Genomic DNA, 26,874 nt, shown 5'->3' on the forward strand with positions numbered 1-26,874 from the left:
CTGGGAGGAGAAGAGCTGACTATGACTAGTTTACTTTATTAAAAGCTAGCCTTCCTCTCTTTGAATCTCAATCTAGTATTTTTACTTTCATTTCTTTCTTTTTTTAATCATCTGAGCACTGCCAAGCCCGGCAGAGAAAAGCGTGTTCTCACAGCGTAGGATACACGTTCAAATAATATATTATAAAACACCAACAAAGGCACTTAAATTTTTTTTTTTAAATCACACTAAGAAATAGCACATTCCTCTTGTAACGGAGCCAACAAAATGGCTACACGGACCATCGGCATTGCAGGATCGGGGTCAATTCCATTTGAATTCAGCAAGCAAACCAAATTCCAAATTGTCCTCATTGAAAAGCATTGACATTTCCGTATACTTCCTGAATTGACTGGAATTGAAAAGGAATTGACCCCAACCCTGCTGCATTGAGCCTTTTATTTTTTCACTGAGTAAGCACACTCACAGGACTCTACACACCCACTACACTACACACACTTAATTTGCTTACACATTCCTACTGACTTTACACACAATCATATACGCTGCTGCTACTCTGTTTATCATACATTACATTTTTTTTTACATTTTAGTCATTTAGCAGACGCTCTTATCCAGAGCGACATACAGTAGTGAATACATACATTTCATTTTCATTTCATGCATTTTTTTTTGTACTGCCCCCCCGTGGGAATTGAACCCACAACCCTGGCATTGCACACACCATGCTGGCGTTGCAAACACAATGCTCTACCAACTGAGCCACAGGGAAGGCGTAACCATACCCCAGTCTCCCTGCACACTGGAAATATGGTATTGGCACTGACCCTGTATATGTATACAGGGTAGCTTACTTCTTATTACTCGTGTGTTTTGTTCTAATTTATTTTATAGTACTACTGATAGAGTACTGCATTGTTGGGAAAGAACTCGCAAGAAAGGCATTCAACTGCATGTGACAATAAAATGTAACTTGAAATGAAGCCTCGTTGTGAAAACCAAAAGGCTGAAATAGTTGTCCTCTCCCGACCACAGCTTCGATTGGCCTTTACAGGGAGGTTATAAATCCAGTCTCGGGGGTCACCCTGCCTCTCACAACCAATCGTTACAGAGAAACTTCCACCGCTCACCCTAAATGTGATCCAAGACATTACATAGGGCAACCGCCTGTCATCAACGGAAGTCGATATGTGTATCATCTGAGAATCAGAATGTTACTGACAGACTGGAAGTTTGTGGCAACGTGGGTGGGTTACCCATATATCATACCGATGACTGCTCACCAGACAGAAGACCCATCTATAGATACCGGTTCGCGCTTCTCAGAATGCACTACAGCCTACAAATAGTGTAAATAAATAGTTAATTACGTAGGAGGAGCAAGAGAAGAACCCAGTAGGGAGTAGAGAGACTAGCACACACACACAGAGATGGACATGCTCCTCCTGAAGGACAAGAATGCAAGAAAGTGATTCTATTGCCAGCTACTGAAGATGTTTTTTAGGGAGCGGCTGTATCATTTGACCTTCCGACAACAAAGCCTCACCTAGCAAACATGAAACATCTAACCATCTACCAGACAGCACAACGACCATATAAGAGGGAAACACAGGAGAAGTAGAGAGAGAGAGAGAGAGAGAGAGAGAGGAAAAATGAAGGCTGAGAGAGGAGGAAAGAGACAGATTAAATGGGTAATCACAGTACTAACCTGTTTCACTTCAGCAGGCATTGTTCAAATCCCTTTCTTAAACCTCGAAGAAAGCAAAGCAATTTCCTTCTTTCCAAAAAGTTATCTTTCTCCTCGCTTGTCTCTTGTTCCTTATTGACGCGAGTTAACCCGTGAGCGCAGACGCAGCTCAGAGGCAGGCAGCCATTCTTTCCCCACGCTGTCGCTCGCTGACACGCACGCTCCCCTCCCTCTCTCACACACACTCCAAATCCGCTCACAGGGGGAGGGAGAAAAAAAAGCTTAGTCTATCCTCTGCTCAGCAGAGACGCTGAAATGTTCAGGACAGTAGACTACAGCCGCTCTGGACAAACCAAAGAGACTAAAAACTCCCCTTTGCCTCTGACGAGTCAGACTACTGTAAAGGACGGGAAGAAACAAAACAGCACAACAGTTACCCAGAGAGAGGAACAAAACCCTGAGTTTCAGAGAAAATTGTGAAGGAGGAGGGGTCCTGGTGAATAGAATAGTTTCCAGACAGGCAGCAGTTGCCCTGTGTTCTGAGTGTAGCAGCTTCAACACGCTGCTCTCCCTCGGACTCCGACTCTCGCTCACTCCCTCTTGCAGCATCTATGCAAACGAGGGTCCTGACAGGGGAGTGGGAAGTGGGAGGAGGAGGGGCAGGGGGCTGAGAGACAGACACAGCTGGAGCACACACACATACAGAGAGCCCTGCTCTGACGCCACCCCGTCGACCAGAGGAGCGAAGGAGAAAGAGGGAAATCAGAGTTCGGCCCCCAAAAGAGGAGAGGGCACCTTACACTGCAAGTTTTTACACACATTATCAACCCCCACTCTCCCCCTTCCACTCCCCACCTTTCTCTCCAAACTCTGTGTTTCCTTCACTCACTGCACTTCATACGAGGGGGGGAAACTGCCTGCGTGAAAGAATTCAGCTATAATACGGTGACCCACTGTGAGGAAGAAAGTTACTCTAAATCAAGTAAATGTACTTGGCCAAGACTCAGACAGGAGCTCAAGCAAGGCCATTTTTTTTTTGGGGGGGGGGGGGCAACTTTGTGAAGGCTTGACTACACTTTGGGGAAAGAAAACCCAAGAGAAAAAAATATACCCGAAATCCTCAGGAGAAAAGGAAATGGCTGAGGTTTGCATTCCCCAAGCTGCCTAGCATTATATTAGTTCACTTCTCTATGATGAACCACCTGAGTTAGTCTAAAAGAGAGATGGTTTTACATCAAACCTCCGCCTGCACCACCATGCCCCAGCATTTATAATCCTCAAATAACACACTTAATTATTTACCCGACAACATACCCTTCATAATATTTTCATATAACCCGTGGCACAGTGCTAGGCGCGCCGCAAACACTGAGTTATACGTTTTTGCGGCGCAGGCAATCAAACCCACTTAGTTATTTTCGTGTCTGTCTGTCAGTATTAGGCTGGGGAACATATGGAGAAAGGGTTAATGCACAGCAAACACGCCTCACACTGACAGACACCGCAGATGAAGCTGCATCTGGTAAAATCATGTTGTTTTCTTCTTCCCTCAAGATGTGAGAGAAGGAGGAATAAAAGGAAGAGAGGTAGTGAAAGAGAGGCGGAGGGAGAGGCAGAAAGAGAGAGAAGCAGAGGTAGGTACACCTAAAGCTGATCTCTTGGCAGTAGTACTGTAGACTACTTTATTACTGACCTCAACCCATAGTCTCTCAGAGCGTTCACAGTCAACCTAGTAACACCCCTATCAGATCACAGCAAAATCACAGTCTACAGTATTTGAACAGAGCAATCCTCAATTATGAGGCATCAAAGCCAAAGGAACTGAATAATATTTAGAAATGCTATAGATGGAAGGAATGTAGTGTGGAAACCTACCAAAAAACAATTAGGCAACAACAAATTCAATCCCTTTCAGACAACTTCCTGGACAAAACATTCCACTGTAATAGTGAAGGTGTAAACTTAGCAGTAGAAAACCTAAACAGTATATTTCTGCTGGTGATTCTCTGATCCACCGCAGACGACACCATTCTGCATACTTCTGGCCCGTTTGGACACTGTGTTAACTAACCTCCAGACAAGCTTCAATGCCATACAACTCTCCTTCCGTGGCCTCCAACTGCTCTTAAACGCAAGTAAGACTAAATGCATGCTATTCAAGCGATCACTGCCCGCACCTGCTCGCCCGTCCAGCATCACTACTCTGAACGGCTCTGACTTAGAATACGTGGACAACTACAAATACCTAGGTGTCTGGTTAGACTGTAAACTCTCCTTCCAGACTCATATTAAGCATCTCTAATCCAAAATTAAATCTAGAATTGGCTTCCTATATCGCAACAAAGCATCCTTCACTCATGTTGCCAAACATACCCTCGTAAAACTGACCATCCTACTGATCCTCGACTTCGGTGATGTCATCTATAAAATAGCCTCCGACACTCTACTCAACAAACTGGATGCAGTCCATCACAGTGCCATCCGTTTTGTCACCAAAGCCCCATACACTACCCACCATTGCGACCTGTACGCTCTCGTTGGTTGGCCCCCGCTTCATACTCGTCGCCAAACCCACTGGCTACAGGTTATCTACAAGTCTCTGCTAGGTAAAGCCCCGCCTTAACTCAGCTCACTGGTCACCATAGCAGCATGCACTCCAGCATGTATATCTCACTGGTCACCCCCAAAGCCAATTCCTCCTTTGGCCGCCTTTCCTTCCAGTTCTCTGCTGACTGGAACGAACTGCAAAAATCTCTGAAGCTGGAGACTCATCTCTCCCTAACTAGATTTAAGCACCAGCTGTCAGAGCAGCTCACAGATCACTGCACCTGTACATAGCCCATCTGTAAACAGACCACCTATCTACCTCGTCCCCATACTGTATTTATTTATTTATCTTGCTCCTTTGCACCCCAGTATCTCAACTTGCACATTCATCATCTGCACATCTACCATTCCAGTGTTTAATTGCTATATTGTAATTACTTTTCCACCATGGCCTATTTATTGCCTTAACTCCCTTATCTTATCTAATTTGCACTCACTGTATATAGACTTTTTGTTTTCTTTTGTTCTACCGTATTATTGACTGTATGTTTTGTTTATTCCATGTGTAACTGTTGTTGTATGTGTCGAATTGCTATGCTTTATCTTGGCCAGGTCGCAGTTGCAAATGAGAACTCGTTCTCAACTAGCCTACCTGGTTAAGTAAAGGTGAAATAAATAAATACAATAGGCAAAAAACACACATTTCTTTCCACAGTGCCGTGGGGTGAGACAGGAATGCAGCTTAAGCCTCACCTTCTATATATCAACACATTTGCGAGGGCACTAGAACAATCTGCAGCACACGGCCTCACCCTACTAGAATCTGAAGTCAAATGTTGGTTTACTGATGATCTGGTGCTTCTGTCCCAAACCAAGGAGGGCCTACAGCAGCACCTAGATCTTCTGCACAGATTCTGTCAGACCTGGGCCCTGACAGTAAATCTCAGTAAGACAAAAATAATGGTGTTCCAAAAAAGGTCCAGTTGCCAGGACCACAAATACAGATTCCATCTAGACACTGTTGCCCTAGAGCACACAAAAAAACTATACCTACCTCAGCCTAAACATCAGCACCACAGGTAACTTCCACAAAGCTGTGAACGAGCTGAGAGACAAGGCAAGAAGGACCTTTAATGCCGTCAAAAGGAACATAAAATTTGACATAACAATTAAGATTTGGTAAAAAAAAAATACTTGAATCAGTTATAGAACAAATGGCCCTTTATGGTTGTGAGGTCTGGGGTCCACTCAACAACCAAGAATTCCAAAAAAATGGGACAAACAGCAAATTGAGATTCTGCATGCAGAATTCCGCAAAAATATCCTCCGAGTACAACGTAAAACACCAAATGCATGCAGAGCAGAAATAGGCCTATACCGGCTAATTATCAAAATCCAGAAAAGAGTCGTTAAATTCTACAACCACCTAAAAGGGAAGTGATTCCTAAACCTTCCATAACAAAGCCATCACCTACAGAGAGATGAACCTGGAGAAGAGTCCCCTAAGCAAGCTGGTCCTGGGGCTCTGTTTACAAACAAACAAACAGACCCCACAGAGCCCCAGGACAGCAACACAATTAGACCCAACCAAATCATGAGAAAACAAAACGATAATTACTTGACACGTTGGAAAGAATTAGCCAAAAAAAATTAGCAAACTAGAATGCCCATTCTCCCCCTTTCTCTCCATCATACTTTACTTAATTTATTTAATCTGTTAAATGAATTAAATTAGTTGTGGTATAGTTTAGGTTCAGTTTCGAGGCAGTAATCACCCTGATAATCAGCTGGGCACTGTCGGGAGAAGCAGTGAAGCAGGCCCTACTGTTGGGAGGAGGGGCATTGGAGAAAACCATTAAAAAACAAATGACATGCCCTCCCAGAACTGGTTATAACTCCAGTTCTGTTTGTGATGTTAAGATTCTAACACCGTCAGTGTGTTATATAGACTTATTTAGGAAAAGTCAAGGAATTTTGTCATTCATGAGCAGTCAAAATGGCTGCTTTAGCGGTTCTCGTGTTAAAAGGTCCAATGCAGCCATTTTTATCTCATTATCAAATCACTTCTGGGTAACAATTAAGTACCTTACTGTGATTGCTTTCAATTCAAACGGTCAAAAAGAAACAAATGCTTCGAAGCCAAGGGTCATTTCTCAAGCAAGACTTTTGTTGGGGCTGTCAGAGGTCGGAGAAAACAGAACATTTGCTGTTAATGGCAGAGGGGTTTGGAACGCTCTTTCTTACTGGTCTATTAACTCATTTAATCACCAAAACAGGCTGACGTTTCAGGCCGTCTTTTCAAACAGATCTTACACTAAAAGGGCTATCATTTTCACAATTTCACAGTATTATTACAACCTCAGTGTGGAAATGCACTGAACATACAAAACATTCACCAGTTGAATCCATGATCCCTTATTGATGTCACTTGAATCAGTATAGATGAAGGGGAGGAGACAGGTTAAAGAAGGATTTTTAAATCTTGAGACAATTGAGCCATGGATTGTGTGAGTGTGCCATTCAGAGGGTGAATGGGCAGGGTATGGTAGTAGGTGTCCGGTGCACCGGTTTGTGTCAAGGACTGCAACTCTGCTGGGCTTTTCACGCTAAACAGTTTCCCGTGTGTATCAAGAACGGTCCACCACCCAAAAGACATTCAGCCAACATGAAACAGCTGTGGGAATCATTAGTCAACATAGACCAGCATCCCTGTGGAACGCTTCAAACACCTTGTAGAATCCATGCCCCGACAAATTGAGGCATTTCTGATGGCAAATGGGTGGGGGGGGGGGGGGTGTTCCTAATGTTTGGTATACTCACTGAATATAACACACGGGAAAAATCACGTTTTTGACTGCACTGGGCCTTTAACACTCGTCAATCCAATACCTTGATAGTTGAATAGAATGATTATGGCACTCTTTGAACAAGCCTATACAATCAAACTCCTTCCAAATGTCTTCCTTCCTCCATTCTCTCTCCTTCTCCCTCATTCTGCCGGCTCTCTTTGTGCCTTTTCTTTCTCTGATTGTGTGTGTCGGTGGTGGAGTCCCCAGGCGGCCACAAAACCCAGGTCTGGCAAAACGAGGCCCTGTGAGAGCGCAAGAGAGAAAGCGCAAGAGCGTAAGCGAGAGAGCGAGAGAGACTACAGTCATAGCTCCTATTCGTTGCAACATTCTTCCTCTGGCAAAAATTATTCTCTCCATCCCTCCAAACCTTAAACTCAAAGACCCCGTGAGAGACACGGCATGTGTCCACATGCCAGACGTGACTTGTACCACTCTGCCCTGCAGTAACGCCTTAACGTGCTAAGTCAAGAGGCCCAGGGTTTGCTGCTGGCCAAGAGAAGCACATAACTCACTCTCTCACTCAGACCAGCCCCAGCACCAGGCCAGGCCCCAGCACCAGGCCAGGCCCCAGCACCAGGCCAGGCCAGGCCCCAGCACCAGGCCAGGCCCCAGCACCAGGCCAGGCCCCGCTGGGTGGGTGGGTGGAAGTGGTACATGGGGCTGGGCTGCAATGACATGAGTGATATGACTGATGTGTGGGGTATACCGAGCTCCTGGTGCATATAAGCTGCCGTCACTGTGAATCCATTCACTGCCAGTCTCTGTGGTCCAGTTAGTCTACCCCCATGGTAGTGGCTAGGCCTATAAGCCTTCACATCGTGTCAAGGCTTCATGTCGAGGCAGACACCAACATTTGTCTTGCATGTGTACTTCTTGAACCCAACATATTGATGGAATACAACTTCTGTTGCTGGTTTGCTGTGTAATTTACATGCTTGTAACTCATGTAGTAAAAACGTCGCACAAGTACCTGAAACGTATGAGCATAATTAAATCGAGGCTTTGAAGAGCCAAACACCTCTAAACTACAAAGCACGCGGAGCATTTCCGACTGGTTTCAATTTAGTCCTCCAATCAAGGGGTGGTGGGGGTCAGTTTCCAACCTTGTTTGGTTATATACCCAGCTAGTCAGAGGCAAAAGGTCACATTCCTGGAGTGGCACGGGGATCTAATAAAGGAGAGAGGACACCCCCTTATTTTAAACACATGGGTCGTTGTGACCAACTCCGACTCCAGGTTTAGACAATCATGACCATCGCTCCAACAGAGACACCAGACAGAGGCGTCGCTGCTCCACCCCAACATACAGACTTTCTCTGAAAGACATTATGTCCCGGTGGGGGGGGGGATTGAGGCAGTTTTTAGAAGTACTATGCTAGTGAATGTAATAGTTAAATGGATTGTGATCAAATGGCAGGGAGGTGCACAAGGACAGAAAGGCTTGATGGGCTGATCAGAAGGATGAAGGTCTGAGGCTCACCACAGGAACATAAAAAGCCTGCCGTACAAAAGGCATCTCTCCATCTTCCTTTCTCTCTCTCCCTCCCCCTGTCTCTCATGAATACAAGGAATGTGCCCATGTCCTCCTATGTTAGCCATGCATTGAGCTGGGATACAAAGAGGGCTTAGCCCCTCCGCAATCAACACTGTAATTCATGGACCAGCGACTCAAGTGTTGAGGGGGGAGGGGATAAAATACAGTATCCACGGTAGTATAGTGTTGCCTGGCTACCAAAACTCCTTGTCCTGTTGCAAACGCTATGCCACGCCCACGAACGTTAGCTTCTTCTCCTCAATGAGTCTGGATCGGAGTACCTCCGACGATTTCTAGACGGTCTGATTGGTCCCAGAAACTGACTAGTTGGGCCAGAGCCAAAACACACATGGGTAAAGCAGTGTTTTGATACTCTGATTGGTTAGAGACGATCCGACCGCTGATGACTTTGTTTTGTACAACACCCCTCATTTTGACGTCACCACAAACGACTTCAACGATGGCAGTCTCAGACTGAAGTATGTAGCGAACATAGAGCAGTGGAAGAACTCACTGAGTTGCTAGGCAAAGTATAGGGCCCATTTCTTTCTATGCTTAGATTTAGGAAGCGTAGCCAGGAAGAAAAAAACGGAAAAAGTAAAAGTGATAAACTAGTACATGGGTTTACAACTGTGAACCCAATGGAGTCGGAATGTCCTTCTACACAGAAGTACAATGTGATTGTTACAACCGGGCTACAGACAGAGATAACAGCCCCAGAGGATGGGGGCCACATACAGAAACAGTGCAGCCGGGAAGCAAAAAACTAACAAAACAACTCAGGCATTTTCACACAGAGGTAATTACGCATTTACGGGAGGCGAGAATGTTCCTAATGACACTGGGAGGAGAAAGGAGGGAGAGGGGGGGTAGAGGGGAAAAAGGTAGGAGGAACGGTATGGGGGGACTGAGGTTCATTGTTAGGCATGTGATTTACGAGAAGTCGGGGGGCTCCTAGGCTCTGCCAGTGAGGGATATATCTGCCTGCGAACGCTATAGGACTGCGCTCAGGGCCTTTGTGTCCATTGTGGCATGGCCAGTGAGGGTGTGTGTGTGTATGTGTTTGTGTGTGAAGAGCGGTGCGGCGCCATCACCGAACCAGACTGAGGCCCGTATCTCACCCACAGACCACACTGAGATCAAAGGGTGTGCTGTTCCTCTAAAGCAGTGGTACCCAAACTGTGGGGCGTGCCCCAATTCACCCCCGAATTTTTAAAATAAAAAACAAAACATTTAAGTAACTCAGTCCGGCTTTAAACTTACCGTAATTTCCGGACTATTAAGCGCACCTGAATATAAGCCGCACCCACTGAATTTAAAAAAATATATTATTTTGAACATAAATAAGCCGCAGATGTCTATAAGCCGCAGGTGCCTACCGGTACATTGAAACAAATTAACTTTACACAGGCTTTAACGAAACACGGCTTGTAACAAAAATAAATAGGCTTTAACAAAACACGGCTTGTAACAAAAATAAATAGGCTTTAACGAAACACGGCTTGTAACAAAAAATGTAAAATTAGCAGTAAACAGTAGCCTACCAAGAAAGTAATTGGTCACTATCTTCCTCCTCCTGTGCACTGAAACCACTGAAGTCATCTCCTTCGGTGTCGGAGTTGAATAGCCTCAGAATTGCTTCATCCAATATTGGATCGTTTTCATTGTCGCTCTCGTCACTTTCATCCGGAGGCAAATCCCCCGCTGAGCCCTCTTCAACACGCAGCAGTCCAGCCTTTCGAAACCCGTTGATGATAGTGGACTTTTGACAATGCTCCACACTGTCAGGACCCACTGGCAGACTTGACCATAAGTTGATCTTCGCATGCGGCCCGTTTTAGTGAAGGATTTCTCCCCACTTGTCATCCAAGCCTCCTGCTGAACACGGAGCGCCACCTTAAATGCACGATTTACACTGATGTCGAGTGGCTGCAAATACTTTGTTGTGCCCCCAGGAATCAGGGTGACAAAATGACTACCGTAATCAGAATGATGGGAAGTTTGAGAGCACTCGATTTAATCTAAACAGTAAACAAAAAAGTTGTTTGACCGTAACCCGTTCGGCAATTTCATTGGTCTAATGAAAGCTTCATGCTGCCAAAAAACTGACCTCACAGAATGCTTTTTTTTTTTTTAGAAAAAAATTTGAAAGCTGGAAAAATCCATATATTAGCCGCGTCATTGTTTAAGCCGCGAGGTTCAAAGCCTGGGAAAAAAGTTGCGGCTTATAGTCCGGAAATTACGGTACTCCTGAAAGTTGTAATAGTAGCATGCACAAGGAGCAATTTATAAATTGGGAAGTGCATCATCAGTTCCTCTTGTCATGTTAGTCATTGCAGACCGTAGAGAGTTATTTATAACTAGTTAGGAATGTCCAGATCAATTAGCCCATGTCAGCTAAATTGTTTTACTTATTTTAAAAAAATGGCCCATAGATATTGTTGTAAAAGGTTTGGCCACCTGCTCTAAAGGAACCTCACATGCCTTTGAAAACTTCACAACATTTGCAGGGTAGTCAGTAGTGCACCCTGCCCCAGCCCATCTCACTAGCTATACCGTCTTAATACTAAGCCAGATCACACACTACATAGCAAAATGATGTACATGTTAACGTTATCTGGGATTTAGCCATCATCTTCAGTATTTCTGTGATATTGGGGTGTGTGTATAGAGATGAGCTCTGTGTTGGACATTAGCGTTGGTATCAGTCTTAAAAATAAATGAGTGACACACTATATAAATAAAATCCCAGTAAAACACCAACTTTTCAGCATCTCTGTGCCTTCTTCAGGGTCATAGTATAGTATTAGTGAAATGAGGCCATCTCCTCTGTAGACTTGGCCAGACAGAAAGAAGGGGCGGGCGCTGAGTGCTGTCTGACAGGCACCATTCTCAGAGGGTCTCCATGTGTCACCACTTGACCTTTCACGCCTCGATGAGACTGCTCCAGGCAAATATCTATTTACCAAAGCAGGAGAAACAGACATGGACTGCGTCCAAAATGGCACCCTACTTCCTATATAGCGCACACATTTTTACCAGGGCCTATAGGGTCCTGGTCAAAAGTAGCGTACTAGGAAAGGAATAGGGTGCCATTTGGGAAGTACACATGGTTTTAGTGTGTCCCTGGTCGAACATGTGAGAGAGGACTGAAAGACATGCTTCGTGTCAGTGATTCCTAGTCGATGATTCCATTATACGCATTGTCTTGATATTCTTGAGAAGAAACCATTAAAAACACAGCACATAGTGCTTCAGTAAAGAGTTCAATCATGATGAGTGAGGATCAAAAAGTCTCCGGAAATATGTCTTGGGAAAATCGGCTGATGGGTGTTAACAAATATTTCCATCCATAACGTTCCTGATCCGCATCGACAGTAACATTAAATCTTCATGAAATCACAACTCACCACACTGGATCATGTTGTTTTGTCTGTCCATTACCCCAAGCACTTCGCTACACCCGCAATAACATCTGCTAAATATGTGGATGTGACCAATACAATTGGATTTGATTTAATGTAGCAGTGAACAGCTAAAGCCAGCCAGCTAAACAGAGATGTTGATGCTAGCTAAACCAAAAGCAGTGAATTATTTAATGTTTGTGTTGTTTTGACCACCATGCTGATCTAACGCTCTGCAGGAGACCCATGAATCATACGGAGGAGCTCTGTAGATCAAACACACGCCACAGTCAGGACGCTCAAACACACACCCCAGTCAGGACGCTCAAACACACCCCAGTCAGGACGCTCAAACACACACCCCAGTCAGGACGCTCAAACACACCCCAGTCAGGACGCTCAAACACACCCCAGTCAGGACGCTCAAACACACCCCAGTCAGGACGCTCAAACACACCCCAGTCAGGACGCTCAAACACACCCCAGTCAGGACGCTCAAACACACCCCAGTCAGGACGCTCAAACACACCCCAGTCAGGACGCTCAAACACACCCCAGTCAGGACGCTCAAACACACCCCAGTCAGGACGCTCAAACACACCCCAGTCAGGACGCTCAAACACACCCCAGTCAGGACGCTCAAACACACCCCAGTCAGGACGCTCAAACACACGCCACAGTCAGGACGCTCAAACCCATCCCAGTCAGGACGCTCAAACACACGCCACAGTCAGGACGCTCAAACACACACCCCAGTCAGGACGCTCAAACACACGCCACAGTCAGGACGCTCAAACACACGCCACAGTCAGGACGCTCAAACACACCCCAGTCAGGACGCTCAAACACACGCCAGTCAGGACGCTCAAACACACGCCACAGTCAGGACGCTCAAACACACAGCACAGTCAGGACGCTCAAACACACCCCAGTCAGGACGCTCAAACACACGCCACAGTCAGGTCGCTCAAACACACCCCAGTCAGGACGCTCAAACACACGCCACAGTCAGGACGCTCAAACACACACCCCAGTCAGGACGCTCAAACACACGCCACAGTCAGGACGCTCAAACACACGCCACAGTCAGGACGCTCAAACACACGCCACAGTCAGGACGCTCAAACACACACCCCAGTCAGGACGCTCAAACACACCCCAGTCAGGACGCTCAAACACACACCCCAGTCAGGACGCTCAAACACACACCCCAGTCAGGACGCTCAAACACACGCCCCAGTCAGGACGCTCAAACACACGCCACAGTCAGGACGCTCAAACACACACCCCAGTCAGGACGCTCAAACACACGCCACAGTCAGGACGCTCAAACACACCCCAGTCAGGACGCTCAAACACACCCCAGTCAGGACGCTCAAACACACCCCAGTCAGGACGCTCAAACACACGCCACAGTCAGGACGCTCAAACACACGCCACAGTCAGGACGCTCAAACACACCCCACTCAGGACGCTCAAACACACCCCACAGTCAGGACGCTCAAACACACACCCCAGTCAGGACGCTCAAACACACACCCCAGTCAGGACGCTCAAACACACACCCCAGTCAGGACGCTCAAACACACGCCCCAGTCAGGACGCTCAAACACACGCCACAGTCAGGACGCTCAAACACACGCCACAGTCAGGACGCTCAAACACACGCCACAGTCAGGACGCTCAAACACACCCCAGTCAGGACGCTCAAACACACGCCACAGTCAGGACGCTCAAACACACGCCACAGTCAGGACGCTCAAACACACGCCACAGTCAGGACGCTCAAACACGCCCCACAGTCAGGACGCTCAAACACGCCCCAGTCAGGACGCTCAAACACACGCCACAGTCAGGACGCTCACACACCCGCCCCAGTCAGGACTCTCAAACACACCCCAGTCAGGACGCTCAAACACACGCCACAGTCAGGACGCTCAAACACACCCCAGTCAGGACGCTCAAACACACGCCACAGTCAGGACGCTCAAACACACGCCACAGTCAGGACGCTCAAACACACCCCAGTCAGGACGCTCAAACACACGCCACAGTCAGGACGCTCAAACACACACCCCAGTCAGGACGCTCAAACACACACCCCAGTCAGGACGCTCAAACACACACCCCAGTCAGGACGCTCAAACACACGCCCCAGTCAGGACGCTCAAACACACGCCACAGTCAGGACGCTCAAACACACGCCACAGTCAGGACGCTCAAACACACACCCCAGTCAGGACGCTCAAACACACCCCAGTCAGGACGCTCAAACACACGCCACAGTCAGGACGCTCAAACACACGCCACAGTCAGGACGCTCAAACACACGCCACAGTCAGGACGCTCAAACACGCCCCACAGTCAGGACGCTCAAACACGCCCCAGTCAGGACGCTCAAACACACGCCACAGTCAGGACGCTCAAACACACGCCCCAGTCAGGACGCTCAAACACACCCCAGTCAGGACGCTCAAACACACGCCACAGTCAGGACGCTCAAACACACCCCAGTCAGGACGCTCAAACACACACCCCAGTCAGGACGCTCAAACACACGCCACAGTCAGGACGCTCAAACACACGCCACAGTCAGGACGCTCAAACACACGCCACAGTCAGGACGCTCAAACACACACCCCAGTCAGGACGCTCAAACACACCCCAGTCAGGACGCTCAAACACACCCCAGTCAGGACGCTCAAACACACGCCACAGTCAGGACGCTCAAACACACGCCCCAGTCAGGACGCTCAAACACACGCCACAGTCAGGACGCTCAAACACACCCCAGTCAGGACGCTCAAACACACGCCACAGTCAGGACGCTCAAACACACCCCAGTCAGGACGCTCAAACACACACCCCAGTCAGGACGCTCAAACACACCCCAGTCAGGACGCTCAAACACACCCCAGTCAGGACGCTCAAACACACGCCACAGTCAGGACGCTCAAACACACACCCCAGTCAGGACGCTCAAACACACCCCAGTCAGGACGCTCAAACACACCCCAGTCAGGACGCTCAAACACACGCCACAGTCAGGACGCTCAAACACACGCCACAGTCAGGACGCTCAAACACACCCCAGTCAGGACGCTCAAACACACGCCACAGTCAGGACGCTCAAACACACACCCCAGTCAGGACGCTCAAACACACACCCCAGTCAGGACGCTCAAACACACACCCCCAGTCAGGACGCTCAAACACACGCCCCAGTCAGGACGCTCAAACACACGCCACAGTCAGGACGCTCAAACACACGCCACAGTCAGGACGCTCAAACACACACCCCAGTCAGGACGCTCAAACACACCCCAGTCAGGACGCTCAAACACACGCCACAGTCAGGACGCTCAAACACACGCCACAGTCAGGACGCTCAAACACACGCCACAGTCAGGACGCTCAAACACGCCCCACAGTCAGGACGCTCAAACACGCCCCAGTCAGGACGCTCAAACACACGCCACAGTCAGGACGCTCAAACACACGCCCCAGTCAGGACGCTCAAACACACCCCAGTCAGGACGCTCAAACACACGCCACAGTCAGGACGCTCAAACACAGTCAGGACGCTCAAACACACCCCAGTCAGGACGCTCAAACACACCCCAGTCAGGACGCTCAAACACACCCCAGTCAGGACGCTCAAACACACCCCAGTCAGGACGCTCAAACACACGCCAGTCAGGACGCTCAAACACACCCCAGTCAGGACGCTCAAACACACGCCACAGTCAGGACGCTCAAACACACGCCACAGTCAGGACGCTCAAACACACGCCACAGTCAGGACGCTCAAACACACCACAGTCAGGACGCTCAAACACACCACAGTCAGGACGCTCAAACACACCACAGTCAGGACGCTCAAACACACCACAGTCAGGACGCTCAAACACACGCCACAGTCAGGACGCTCAAACACACCACAGTCAGGACGCTCAAACACACCACAGTCAGGACGCTCAAACACACCACAGTCAGGACGCTCAAACACACCACAGTCAGGACGCTCAAACACACGCCACAGTCAGGACGCTCAAACACACGCCACAGTCAGGACGCTCAAACACACACCCCAGTCAGGACGCTCAAACACACGCCACAGTCAGGACGCTCAAACACACGCCACAGTCAGGACGCTCAAACACACACCCCAGTCAGGACGCTCAAACACACGCCACAGTCAGGACGCTCAAACACACCACAGTCAGGACGCTCAAACACACGCCACAGTCAGGACGCTCAAACACACGCCCCAGTCAGGACGCTCAAACACACGCCACAGTCAGGACGCTCAAACACACGCCCCAGTCAGGACGCTCAAACACACGCCCCAGTCAGGACGCTCAAACACACACCCCAGTCAGGACGCTCAAACACACACCCCAGTCAGGACGCTCAAACACACGCCACAGTCAGGACGCTCAAACACACACCCCAGTCAGGACGCTCAAACACACGCCCCAGTCAGGACGCTCAAACACACACCCCAGTCAGGACGCTCAAACACACGCCACAGTCAGGACGCTCAAACACACGCCACAGTCAGGACGCTCAAACACACACCCCAGTCAGGACGCTCAAACACACCTGTGAACAGCAGGATCAGGGTGGATCTCCTCCCCCTCTCACCTAATGATCAGACTGTCTTTACAAACCTCCGTCTACTCTGGGGATTCCAATAACCCACTGCTGACATTGTGTTCGCACAAGCTTCAGCTCTTACCCTAAGAGGTCCAGAGGCCTGCTACTTTTCTGTTTTACCGGATAATCAATTGCACCCACCTGGTGTCCCAGGTCTAAATCAGACCCTGATTAGAGGGGAACAAATGAAAAAACTGCAGTGGAACTGGCTTTGAGAACAAGAGTTGCGTTTGAGGGGTATAAACCATTTTGGTCATGAATTTTGGAATGTTTTGGAACCACCTTGTCAAAGGCTTGCATCCAAAACAGCAGAACTAGAGAACAACAAGGCAGGACAGAAAACAGTGTCAGCTGCTAGCTATAGAGCTCCGTCTAAATCAATTTTATTAAGAACCTACTCGCTGTTCCATTAATCAGACCGACTGCTTCTCCTCTCTGACCCCAACTTTAAATAACAGATGGGCCCATCGATCGCTACCCCTACGCTGACGACTGGGAGCCCCCGAGCAAAAGGCCGCTGACCCCTGGACCATTTAATCCATCATGCAGGGAGGAAAGAGGGTGTGTGTGTGTGTGTGTGTGTGTGTGTGTGAGCAGAAAGGTAAGGAGAGTCGGATGCCTTACTTCGTCCAACAGAGAGCCGGGTACATTCCTCCATCCTCATATATACAGCGCATTCGGAAAGTATTCAGACCCCTTGACTTTATTCACATTTTGTTACATTACAGCCTTATTCTAAAATGGATTACATTATTTTCAGTCTACACACAATATCCCCAAAATGGCAAAGCGAAAACAGGTTTTTAGAAATGTTTGCAAATATATTCAAAATAAAAAACAGAAATACCTTATTTACGTAAGTATTCAGACCCTTTGCTATGAGACTTGAAATTGATCATCCTTGAGATGTTTCTACAACTTGATTGGAGTCCACCTGTGGTAAATTCAATTGATTGGACATGATTTGAAAAAAGGTACCCCCTTGTCTATATAAGGTCCCACAGTTGACAGTGCATGTCAGAGCAAAAACCAAGCCATGATGTCGAAGGAATTATCCGTAGAGCTCCGAGGCACAGATCTGTGGAAGGGTACAAAAATAATTCTGCAGTATTGAAGGTCCCCAAGAACACAGTGGCCTCCATCATTCTTAAATAGTAGTTTGGAACCACTAAGACTCTTACTAGAGCTGGCCACCCGGCAAAACTGAGCAATCAGAGAAGGGCCTTGCTCAGGAGGTGACCAAGCGCCCAATGGTCGCTCCACAGTTATTCTGTGGAGATGGCAGAGCCTTCCAGAAGTACAACCATCTCTGCAGCACTCCACCAATCAGGCCGTTATGGTAGATTGGCCAGACAGAAGCCACTCCTCAGTAAAAGGCAGATGACAGTCCGCTTGGAGTTTGCCAAAAGGCACCTAAAGGACTCTGACCATGAGAACCAAGATTCTCTGGTCTGATGAAACCAAGATTGAACTCATTGGCCTGAATGCCAAGCGTCACGTCTGGAGGAAACCTGACACCATCCCTACGATGAAGCATGGTGGTGGCAGTGGGGATGTTTTTCAGCGGCAGGGACTGGGAGACAAGTCAGGAGAGGGAAAGATGAACAGCGCAAAGCACAGAGAGATCCTTGATGAAAATCTACTCCAGAACGCTCAGGACCTCGGACTAGGGCGAAGGTTCACATTCCAGCAGGACAACAACCCTAAGCACACAGCCAAGACAATGCAAGAGTTGTTTTGGGACAAGTCTCAATGTCCTTGAGTGGCCCAGCCAGAGACCGGAATTGAACCCGCTCAAACATCTCTGGAGCGACCTGAAAACAGCTGTGCAACAACACACCCCATCCAACCTGACAGAGCTTGAAAGGATCTGCAGAGAAGAATGGGAGAAACTCCCCAAATACAGATGTGCCAAGCTTGTAGCGTCATACCCAAGAAGACGCGAGGCTGTAATCTCTGCCAAAGGTACTTCAACAAAGTACTGAGTAAAGGGTCTGAATACTTATGTTAATGTGATATTTCAGTTTATTTGTAATAAATACACAAACATTTCTAAAAACCTGTTTTTACTTTGTCATTATAGGGTACTGTGTGTAGACTGAGGAGGAAAAAAAATTACATTTTAATCAATTCTAGAATAATCAAAATGTGGAAAAAGTCAAAGGGTCTGAATACTTAACGAACGCACTGTACAACCTCATGGTGTAACGTAGGCTCCGTCCATGGTCCAGATAGATAGATAGATAGATAGATAGATAGATAGATAGATAGATAGATAGATAGATAGATAGATAGATAGATAGATGATAGATGATAGATAGATAGATAGATAGGTAGGATAGAGAGCCTCATGATGAGCCAGCTTTGCTGCTAAGCCAACCATGCAGGTGCCTTCTGCAGCCCTTGGGGCAGACGGCGGAGCAGGCGAACCACAATGATGATCAACATCCCCGTCCCTGCCATCCACTCCACACTCCATCAGGTAATTACACGGGGATGAATAAATCATGGTTATTCACCGAAACAGTACAACAAAATATATATTTTTTAATTTACAAAACAATTAATTGCGGCCCAGCCAATTTGCTGCAGTGTTTACGAGCGGTTTGGAGCGAGCGGTCCAGACTGGTTCATTGTGAATGAGCTACGTTTAAAGAGCAGTGGGGTGTGTAAAACGTTGAGCGGGCCTGTGTGTGGCGGGCCGTTCCACACAATTGACCCCACGATGCAGAGAGACAGGTGACGGGCCATAGCAGTTAGCCAGCCGTGAGTGATGGGCTGGGCTGCCACGCTTGAGACTTAATCATCTCTTATGTCATCTAAAATGGCAACGAGCCAGAGAAATTAACGTTGGCACAATCTGTGAAGAAGAAATACATTTTGGGAGGAAAATTCTAAAAGCAGTGCATGCATGGAAATGCCCATCCGCAAGGCTTAGTACACACACATACCTGTTCCCAATCATTTGGTTTTAAAACCAACACCGTGAGCAATAGTGTTCTTTCTGTATAAGATCTAACACTTGACCTTACGATTTAATGACAGAGGAAATTGCGGCAGTAACATTTCCCTCCCTTGGTCTGTTCATGCGGGAGTTTGCTCTGTACTATAAATCAAACGGGCATTTCGATGACATTTCAGCGGATCATGTCTGCCTCACTTCACATCTCCTTTAACACACCCCCAGCCAGAGAGGTCCGTACTCCACTCCCAGGCCCAGCCAAGGCCCGACCAAGACCTAAACTTCCTTCAGCCACAGACAGAACCGGATGAACAGACACAATCCAATCAACAGCAAGACCACAAAACAATATCAAAAGAGCACTGGGTAGAAGGCGATGGGATCACCACATCACATTGTAATGATTACGTCACCATCCAGGCAGCACAACAGATCAGGAATAACATAAGGGCTTGGATCAGCTGCCAGCCGCCCAGGAGAAAGAGATGGCGTCACCACACGTCGCCTCGAGTGCAATGAGCCAAATACATATGATGGTGTAGAGCGATGGAATGAGAGCGGCCAGAGCAGCTCAAATGGAGGGGGATTGGATAGTCGGAGTAAGCAGGGAGTTAGGGGGACGGGCAGGCGGGGCGTGCTGGCATGATTTACCTGCATCACCACCTGCTGCCAGGCCAGGGGTTGGCTGTTGGGTGGCAGGTTAGCATTAGGCCCAGTCCCTCCCAGCCTGTCGGCTGTTATGTTGGAACGCTCCAGCTGCAGGGAGACGTTGCGTCGCTCCTCCTCCAGCGCCCGGGTCAGACGCTCGAAACGCGCCTCCTGCTCTTTCACCGAAGCCAGGATACTGGCGGCCGAGCACACCTCATAGTCCTCCATGGCTGAGGGTGGCCGGATGTTGAGTCAGGGGAGCAGGGCTAGGTTGGACTGAGCTGAGCTTTAATAGGTAGATCAGAGAGAAGGAGGGGGTCACCGGGTCATTACCGACACTCAACCTGTCTGACATGGTTGCTTGATGGCTGTATTCTACTAAACACGAAGGTGCCTATGAAGACAGAAGAATAACATTTTCTTTTAAAAACACTTACAGAGTGCGCCAAATACACAGTCCCACATACATGTCAAAACATGGATGAGCATTGCACACAATTGCAAACAATCTTCAAATAGACAATTGGCGGTGGTTCAGGATGAGGTGATTTTCCTCCACAAATGTCTGTGTCTTACTTCACCTGGTAGCGCTATCAATGCAACTGCTCATTTCCAGTACATGCACATGCCCAGCATTGATGCATGTGGAAGAGACCCACAGTACATTTCCACAGGCATACACCCAAGACGTGCATGCTCCACAACTTGACTTGCCAACCATGCCTATATGATACTGTTCCCGTCACCAGCTTCCGTAAACAGACACAAAATGATGTATAGCCTATGTCACTGTCAAACACTGGTATCAATAATGGATGGTGGAACGATATCAAGGGAGTTGATCACGTAACAAATGAGAGTAAGGATACAGTACATCAAGTGTCATACACACAACTGTGCACACAAACTCACACATGCACAGGGTGTTATGAATACACACCTAGTAGATTGGTAGACAGAGCAGTTAGATAACAGTCATCCCCCTCTGCAGAGACAGTAAACGGAGTGGAAGAGCCTGATGGTTAGAAGGAAGAAAAGCTGGGAAAAAAGGGAAAAGAAAGGGGAAGAGAATGAGATTTTAGATCAGACGGGTTGAAACAGATATGACAGCATTGTTTTCAAGGTCCAGAAAGTCAAGTGGGGAAAGAGATGCATCACTGAGCAATAACAAACTCATAACACATGCTGTATTCCATCTGAAACCACACAAGGACATCTATCAACTCATCTTTGAACTAACTACAACAGAGAGAGAGAGCGAGCGAGCGAGCGGGAGAGCTGGAGAGGTAGAGAGAGTTGGGAGGTAGAGAGCGTGCGAGACGAGCGTGAGAAAAGCAGAGCGAGCGAGACGAGCGTGAGAAAAGCAGAGCGAGCGAGACGAGCGTGAGAAAAGCAGAGCGAGCGTGAGAAAAGCAGAGCGAGCGTGAGAAAAGCAGAGCGAGCGAGACGAGCGTGAGAAAAGGACAGCGAGCGTGAGAAAAGGAGAGCGAGCGAGCGAGCGAGAGAAAAGCAGAGCGAGCGAGCGAGCGAGAGAAAAGCAGAGCGAGCGTGAGAAAAGCAGAGCGAGCGTGAGAAAAGCAGAGAGCGAGCGAGAGAAAAGCAGAGCGAGCGAGCGAGAGAAAAGCAGAGCGAGCGAGACGAGCGTGAGAAAAGCAGAGCGAGCGTGAGAAAAGCAGAGCGAGCGTGAGAAAAGCAGAGCGAGCGAGACGAGCGTGAGAAAAGGACAGCGAGCGTGAGAAAAGGAGAAGCGAGCGAGCGAGAGAAAAAGCAAGCGAGCGAGCGAGCGAGAGAAAAAGCAGAGCGAGCGTGAGAAAAGCAAGCGAGCGTGAGAAAAGCAAGCGAGCGAGCGAGAAAAAAGCAAGCGGCGAGCGAGAGAAAAGCAAGCGAGCGGCGAAAGCGGAGCGAGCGAGAGAAAAGCAAAGCGACGCGTGAGAAAAGGAGAGCGAGCGAGCGTGAGAAAAGGAGAGCGAGCGAGCGTGAGAAAAGGAGAGCGAGCGTGAGAAAAAGGAGAAAGCGGCGAGAGAAAAGGAGAGCGAGCGAGAGAAAAGGAGAGCGAGCGTGAGAAAAGGAGAAGCGAAGGAGAGGGGGCGTGAAAAGGAGAAAGCGAAGGAGAGGGAGCGGCGAGCGAAAGCAGAGAGAGGGAGCGGCGAGCGAAAAGGAGAGCGAGCGAAAAGGAGAAGCGAGCGAGCGAAAAGGAGGAGCGAGCGGTCGAAAAGGAGAGCGAGCGATCGAAAAGAGAAAGCGGCGATCGAGCGTCGAAAAGGAGAGCGAGCGGCGAAAAGGGAAAGCGGCGAGCGAAAAGGAAAGCGAGCGAAAAGAAGCGAGCGAGCGTGAGAAAAGCAGAGCGAGCGAGCGAAAGCAGAGTGAGCGGCGGCGTGAAAAAAGCAGAGCAGCGGCGAGCGAGCGTGAGAAAAGCAGAGCGAGCGAGACGAAGCGAGCGTGAAAAAGCAGAGCGAGCGAGAGCAGCGAGCGAAAAGGAGCGGCGAGAAAAAGGAGAGCGGCGGCGAAAAGAAGGCGAGCGGCGAAAAGGAAGAGCGAGCGAAAAGGAGAAGCGAGCGAAAAGGAGAGCGAGCGAGCGAGAGAAAAGGAAAGCGGCGAGCGAGAAAAGAGAAAGCGAGCGAGAGAAAGGAGAAGCGAGCGAGCGAGAGAAAAGGAAAGCGAGCGAGCGAGAGAAAAGGAGAGCGAAAGCGAGCGAGAGAAAAGGAGAGCGAGCGGCGTGAAAAAGAAAGCCAGCGAGCGTGAGAAAAGGAAAGCGGCGAGCGTGAGAAAAGGAGAGCGGCGAGAAAAGGAGAGCGAGCGAGAGAAAAGGAGAGCGAGCGAGAGAAAAGGGAGAGCGAGCGAGCGAGAGAAAAGGAGAGCGAGCGAGCGAGAGAAAAGGAGAGCGAGCGAGAGAAAAGGAGAGCGAGCGAGCGAGAGAAAAGGAGAGCGAGCGAGCGAAAAGGAGAGCGAGCGAGCGAGAGAAAAGGAGAGCGAGCGAGCGAGAGAAAAGGAGAGCGAGCGAGCGAGAGAAAAGGAGAGCGAGCGAGCGTGAGAAAAGGAGAGCGAGCGAGCGAGCGTGAGAAAAGGAGAGCGAGCGTGAGAAAGGAGAGCGAGCGAGAGAAAAGGAGCGAGCGAGCGAAAAGGAAGAGCGAGCGAAAAGGAGAAGCGGCGAGCGAGAAAAGGAGCAGCGAGCGAGAGAAAAGGAGAGCGAGCGAGCGAGCGAGAAAAGGCAGCGAAGCGGCGTGAGAAAAGCGAGCGAGCGAGCGTGAGAAAAGGAGCGAGCGGCGTGAAAAGCGAGCGGCAGCGTGAGAAAAAGAGCAGCGAGCGTGAAAAAAGCGAGCGTGAGAAAAGGAGAGCGAGCGTGAGAAAAGGAGAGCGAGCGTGAGAAAAGGAGAGCGAGCGAGAAAAGGAGAGCGAGCGTGAGAAAAAGAGAGCGAGCGAGAGAAAAGGAGAGCGAGCGAGAGAAAAGGAGAGCGAGCGAGCGAAAAAGGCGGCGAGAAAAGGAGAGCGAGCGAGAGAAAAAGGAGAGAGCGAGCGAGAGAAAAGGAGAGCGAGCGAGAGAAAAAGGAGAGCGAAGCGAGGCGAGCGAGAGAAAAGGAGAGCGAGCGAGAGAAAAGGAGAGCGAGCAGCGTGAGAAAAGGAGAGCGAGCGAGCGTGAGAAAAGGAGAGCGAGCGAGCGTGAGAAAAGGAGAGCGAGCGAGCGTGAGAAAAGGATTACGAGCGAGCGTGAGAAAAGGAGAGCGAGCAAGCGAGCGTGAGAAAAGGAGAGCGAGCAAGCGAGCGTGAGAAAAGGAGAGCGAGCAAGCGTGAGAAAAGGAGAACGAGCGAGCGTGAGAAAAGGAGAGCGAGCGAGCGTGAGAAAAGGAGAGCGAGCGAGCGAAGCGTGAAAAGGAGAGCGAGCGAGCGTGAGAAAAGGAGAGCGAGCAAGCGAGCGGCGTGAGAAAAGGAGAGCGAGCAAGCGAGCGAGCGTGAGAAAAGGAGAGCGAGCGAGCGAAAAAGGAAAGCGAGCGAGCGTGCGAAAAGGAGAGCGAGCGAGCGTGAAAAAAGCGAAAGCGAGCGTGAGAAAAGGAGAGCGGCGAGCGTGAGAAAAGAAGAGCGAGCGAGCGTGAGAAAAGGAGAGCGGCAGCGTGAAAAGGAAAGCGAGCGTGAAAAGAAAGCGAGCGGCGAAAAGGAGAGCGAGCGGCGAGCGTGAGAAAAGGAGAGCGAGCGAGCGAGCGTGAGAAAAGAAAGCGAGCGAGCGAGCGTGAAAAGAAAGCGACGGCGAGAGAAAAGGAGAGCGACGAGCGTGAGAAAAGGAGAGCGAGCGAGCGTGAGAAAAGGAGAGCGAGCGAGCGTGAGAAAAGGAGAGCGAGCGAGCGTGAGAAAAGGAGAGCGAGCGAGCGTGAGAAAAGGAGAGCGAGAGAAAAGGAGAGCGAGAGAAAGAGAGTTAGCATGGCAGGTGATGCAGATATGTTGATTAGAATCCTGAGCAGGTTGGATTGCAATATGTGTGTGCGCGGGTGTGAGTGTGTGAGTCCATATGCGCACATGTATAAAAAACTCCCTGTTCTCCATATAGGAACTAGAGGGTGAGAGTCAGAGAGAGAGACCCCTATTCCCTTTGAAGCGAACAATCCCCTTTGATGTTTGTTTCTGGCTGATCAATTATTTATCCAGAATGGAGAATGGTCTGACACCACTCAAAGTAAAGCTGAATGGAGGAGCTCATGTCACTTGAAGTTGAGCCGGTGATGGGTCAGGGAGTGATGCGATGGGATGAGGGGTGTGGTGGTGCAGTGGTAGTTTGGTGTTGACGGGGGCTTTTTCCTTGTCGTTTTCTTTCTCCACACAGACAAACCTGAGAGGCCTGATAAAGGCTATGCCCACAATCACAAATCCTAATCTGTACTTTTCAGGACTATTCCTTTTCAAAGAGATCGGGTGGTGGTGGGGGGGGGCTTACTGGATATGTTTGTCACCGCTTTCAACATCAAAATTGTGGTTCTGGTCTATGGTAAATATAGTATAGTACTTGTCTAGCCTAGCGGCCACCATTTTATCTACGTTTTGAGACAGCTGAAAGTGATAGTTCGTGAGCCATGTTGATTGGACACAGTTGATAGACTCCTGGACAGGGTAAGTCCAGTGTTTCACCCTCCCTTGGGGCTAGAGAGGGGGACAGGTGCCAGGGCAGGGACCATGGGCGCTAGCTAGCTGCTCCCCTCCTGATTCACAAGTGGAATATGGAAGGCATGTGAGCTACACCCAGAGAGCTTATCATTACCGTTAACTCCTGGCCACTCTGAAAATAGCCCAGAGTACCCAGGCAGTGAATTTGAAGAATTCCCCCCTCAAAACACAGGACTGGTTTAAGACTTTACCACAGCAGATGTTTGCTAATGGTCTGGGGCTGAAGGGACAGGGAGAAGAGATCACGCCAATGTCTCCCCCTGCTTAACACCATCCACCAATCACCAACACCCCTGTTATCCACGCCACTAAGTCCAAAACACACTGGGATGCCAAGCATGGCATTGTGTGGTGATAACATTATTGAAGAAAGGGTGTAACTCATTTTCATAACATTCAAAGCTGAAAGATTAAAACGTAATTAACTTAATTCCACAAATGATGTGATAGATTTGACTGCTCTAATGAGGTAACCACTCAAAGGGAAAATCAGTGTATATTCTGTTCTACCACAGAGGGAACGCAGAATGCAGCACTTGCTCTGAGGCCGAGTCCTGAGTCCCAGTTATGCCGGTGCGGAGCTTTTCCTAAAGGATAAATGTGTTAACAGCACAAACATGGGCCTGTATTGTGCTCAAAATAGCCTGGTAATAAATGTAATCACACGCCCACACTTCCAGCATGGTGGTGGTCCTGACGGGGAGATGCAGCCAGCCAGCCAGCCAGCCAGCCAGCCAGCCAGCCAGCCAGCCAGCCAGCCGCACTCTTCAAAGCCCTCCCCTCCCCAGGAGAACTCAGCTAGAAATCCTCCCCACCAGTGGTGTAGTGAGCCATGCCTGGAGAAGTGGGTATTCTGCAATTTTGCCCCAAAAAATCCCAAATGGCGTGCCCAGTGAAGGAAAGGCACCCTGTGTAAAAAATGAGAAACGGTGGCGGTACCTAAAATGATTAATCCCATATTGGTCTTTCAGTCACGCCAACCCAAGCTATATTGTGCAAGTAGGGTGATAGTATGCCCACTATTAAAACTGATAAATGAGGCTGATAAATGACTGAGTTATAGATTATTTTGTATTTTTTTGCTCAGTAAATGTTTTTGTTGTTGTCAAAAACAAAATTTGATGTTCTAAGTCCAGAACCATGCTTAAACCACATCAGGAGCCCACTGAGGTCTGGGAAAAATCAAGGAAATGTTCATCTTTGAGCGTAGTTACCCTTTAATTCAAGTGCACTGGCATATAGCACTGTTGTTTGGTTAGCAGCATTTCTTTACCACACATGAGATGGAGTTTGAGCAATTAATGGCCACTGGATTGATGCAAATAATCATGATAAGCTACTTTGCAGTTAACATGTATTTTAAGTTTTTGGTAAAGCCTTTCCATCTACCATCAGACAGTTATGCCTATCATTAGGCACCGCGATATTTTCCCTGT

At 48.7% G+C, this 26,874-nt stretch overlaps 1 protein-coding gene across 21 annotated transcripts in view; it reads right to left on the bottom strand.

Moving 5' to 3' along the window:
- arvcfb (ARVCF delta catenin family member b) overlaps positions 1 to 26,874 on the bottom strand; it is a 250,535-nt gene that overhangs the window by 111,045 nt on the left and 112,616 nt on the right. For 16 of the 21 annotated variants that reach the window (XM_014170900.2, XM_014170903.2, XM_014170897.2 and 13 more), the window contains 2 exons: positions 21,231 to 21,328; positions 20,294 to 20,576 (listed from right to left, as the gene is read on the bottom strand). The exons of 2 other annotated variants lie outside the window; for them this stretch is intronic. In XM_014170900.2, coding sequence (XP_014026375.2) covers positions 20,294 to 20,518 — 225 coding nt within the window. In that variant the 5' untranslated portion in view covers positions 20,519 to 20,576; positions 21,231 to 21,328. Of the gene's footprint in view, positions 1 to 1,708; positions 2,312 to 20,293; positions 20,577 to 21,230; positions 21,329 to 26,874 lie in introns of those variants that run through there. 3 more of the 21 variants (XM_045706709.1, XM_014170910.2, XM_014170914.2) reach the window with 2 other exon arrangements.

Source organism: Salmo salar, chromosome ssa24 (genome assembly GCF_905237065.1).
Source record: "Salmo salar chromosome ssa24, Ssal_v3.1, whole genome shotgun sequence".
In the NCBI taxonomy this organism is placed as follows: domain Eukaryota; kingdom Metazoa; phylum Chordata; class Actinopteri; order Salmoniformes; family Salmonidae; genus Salmo; species Salmo salar.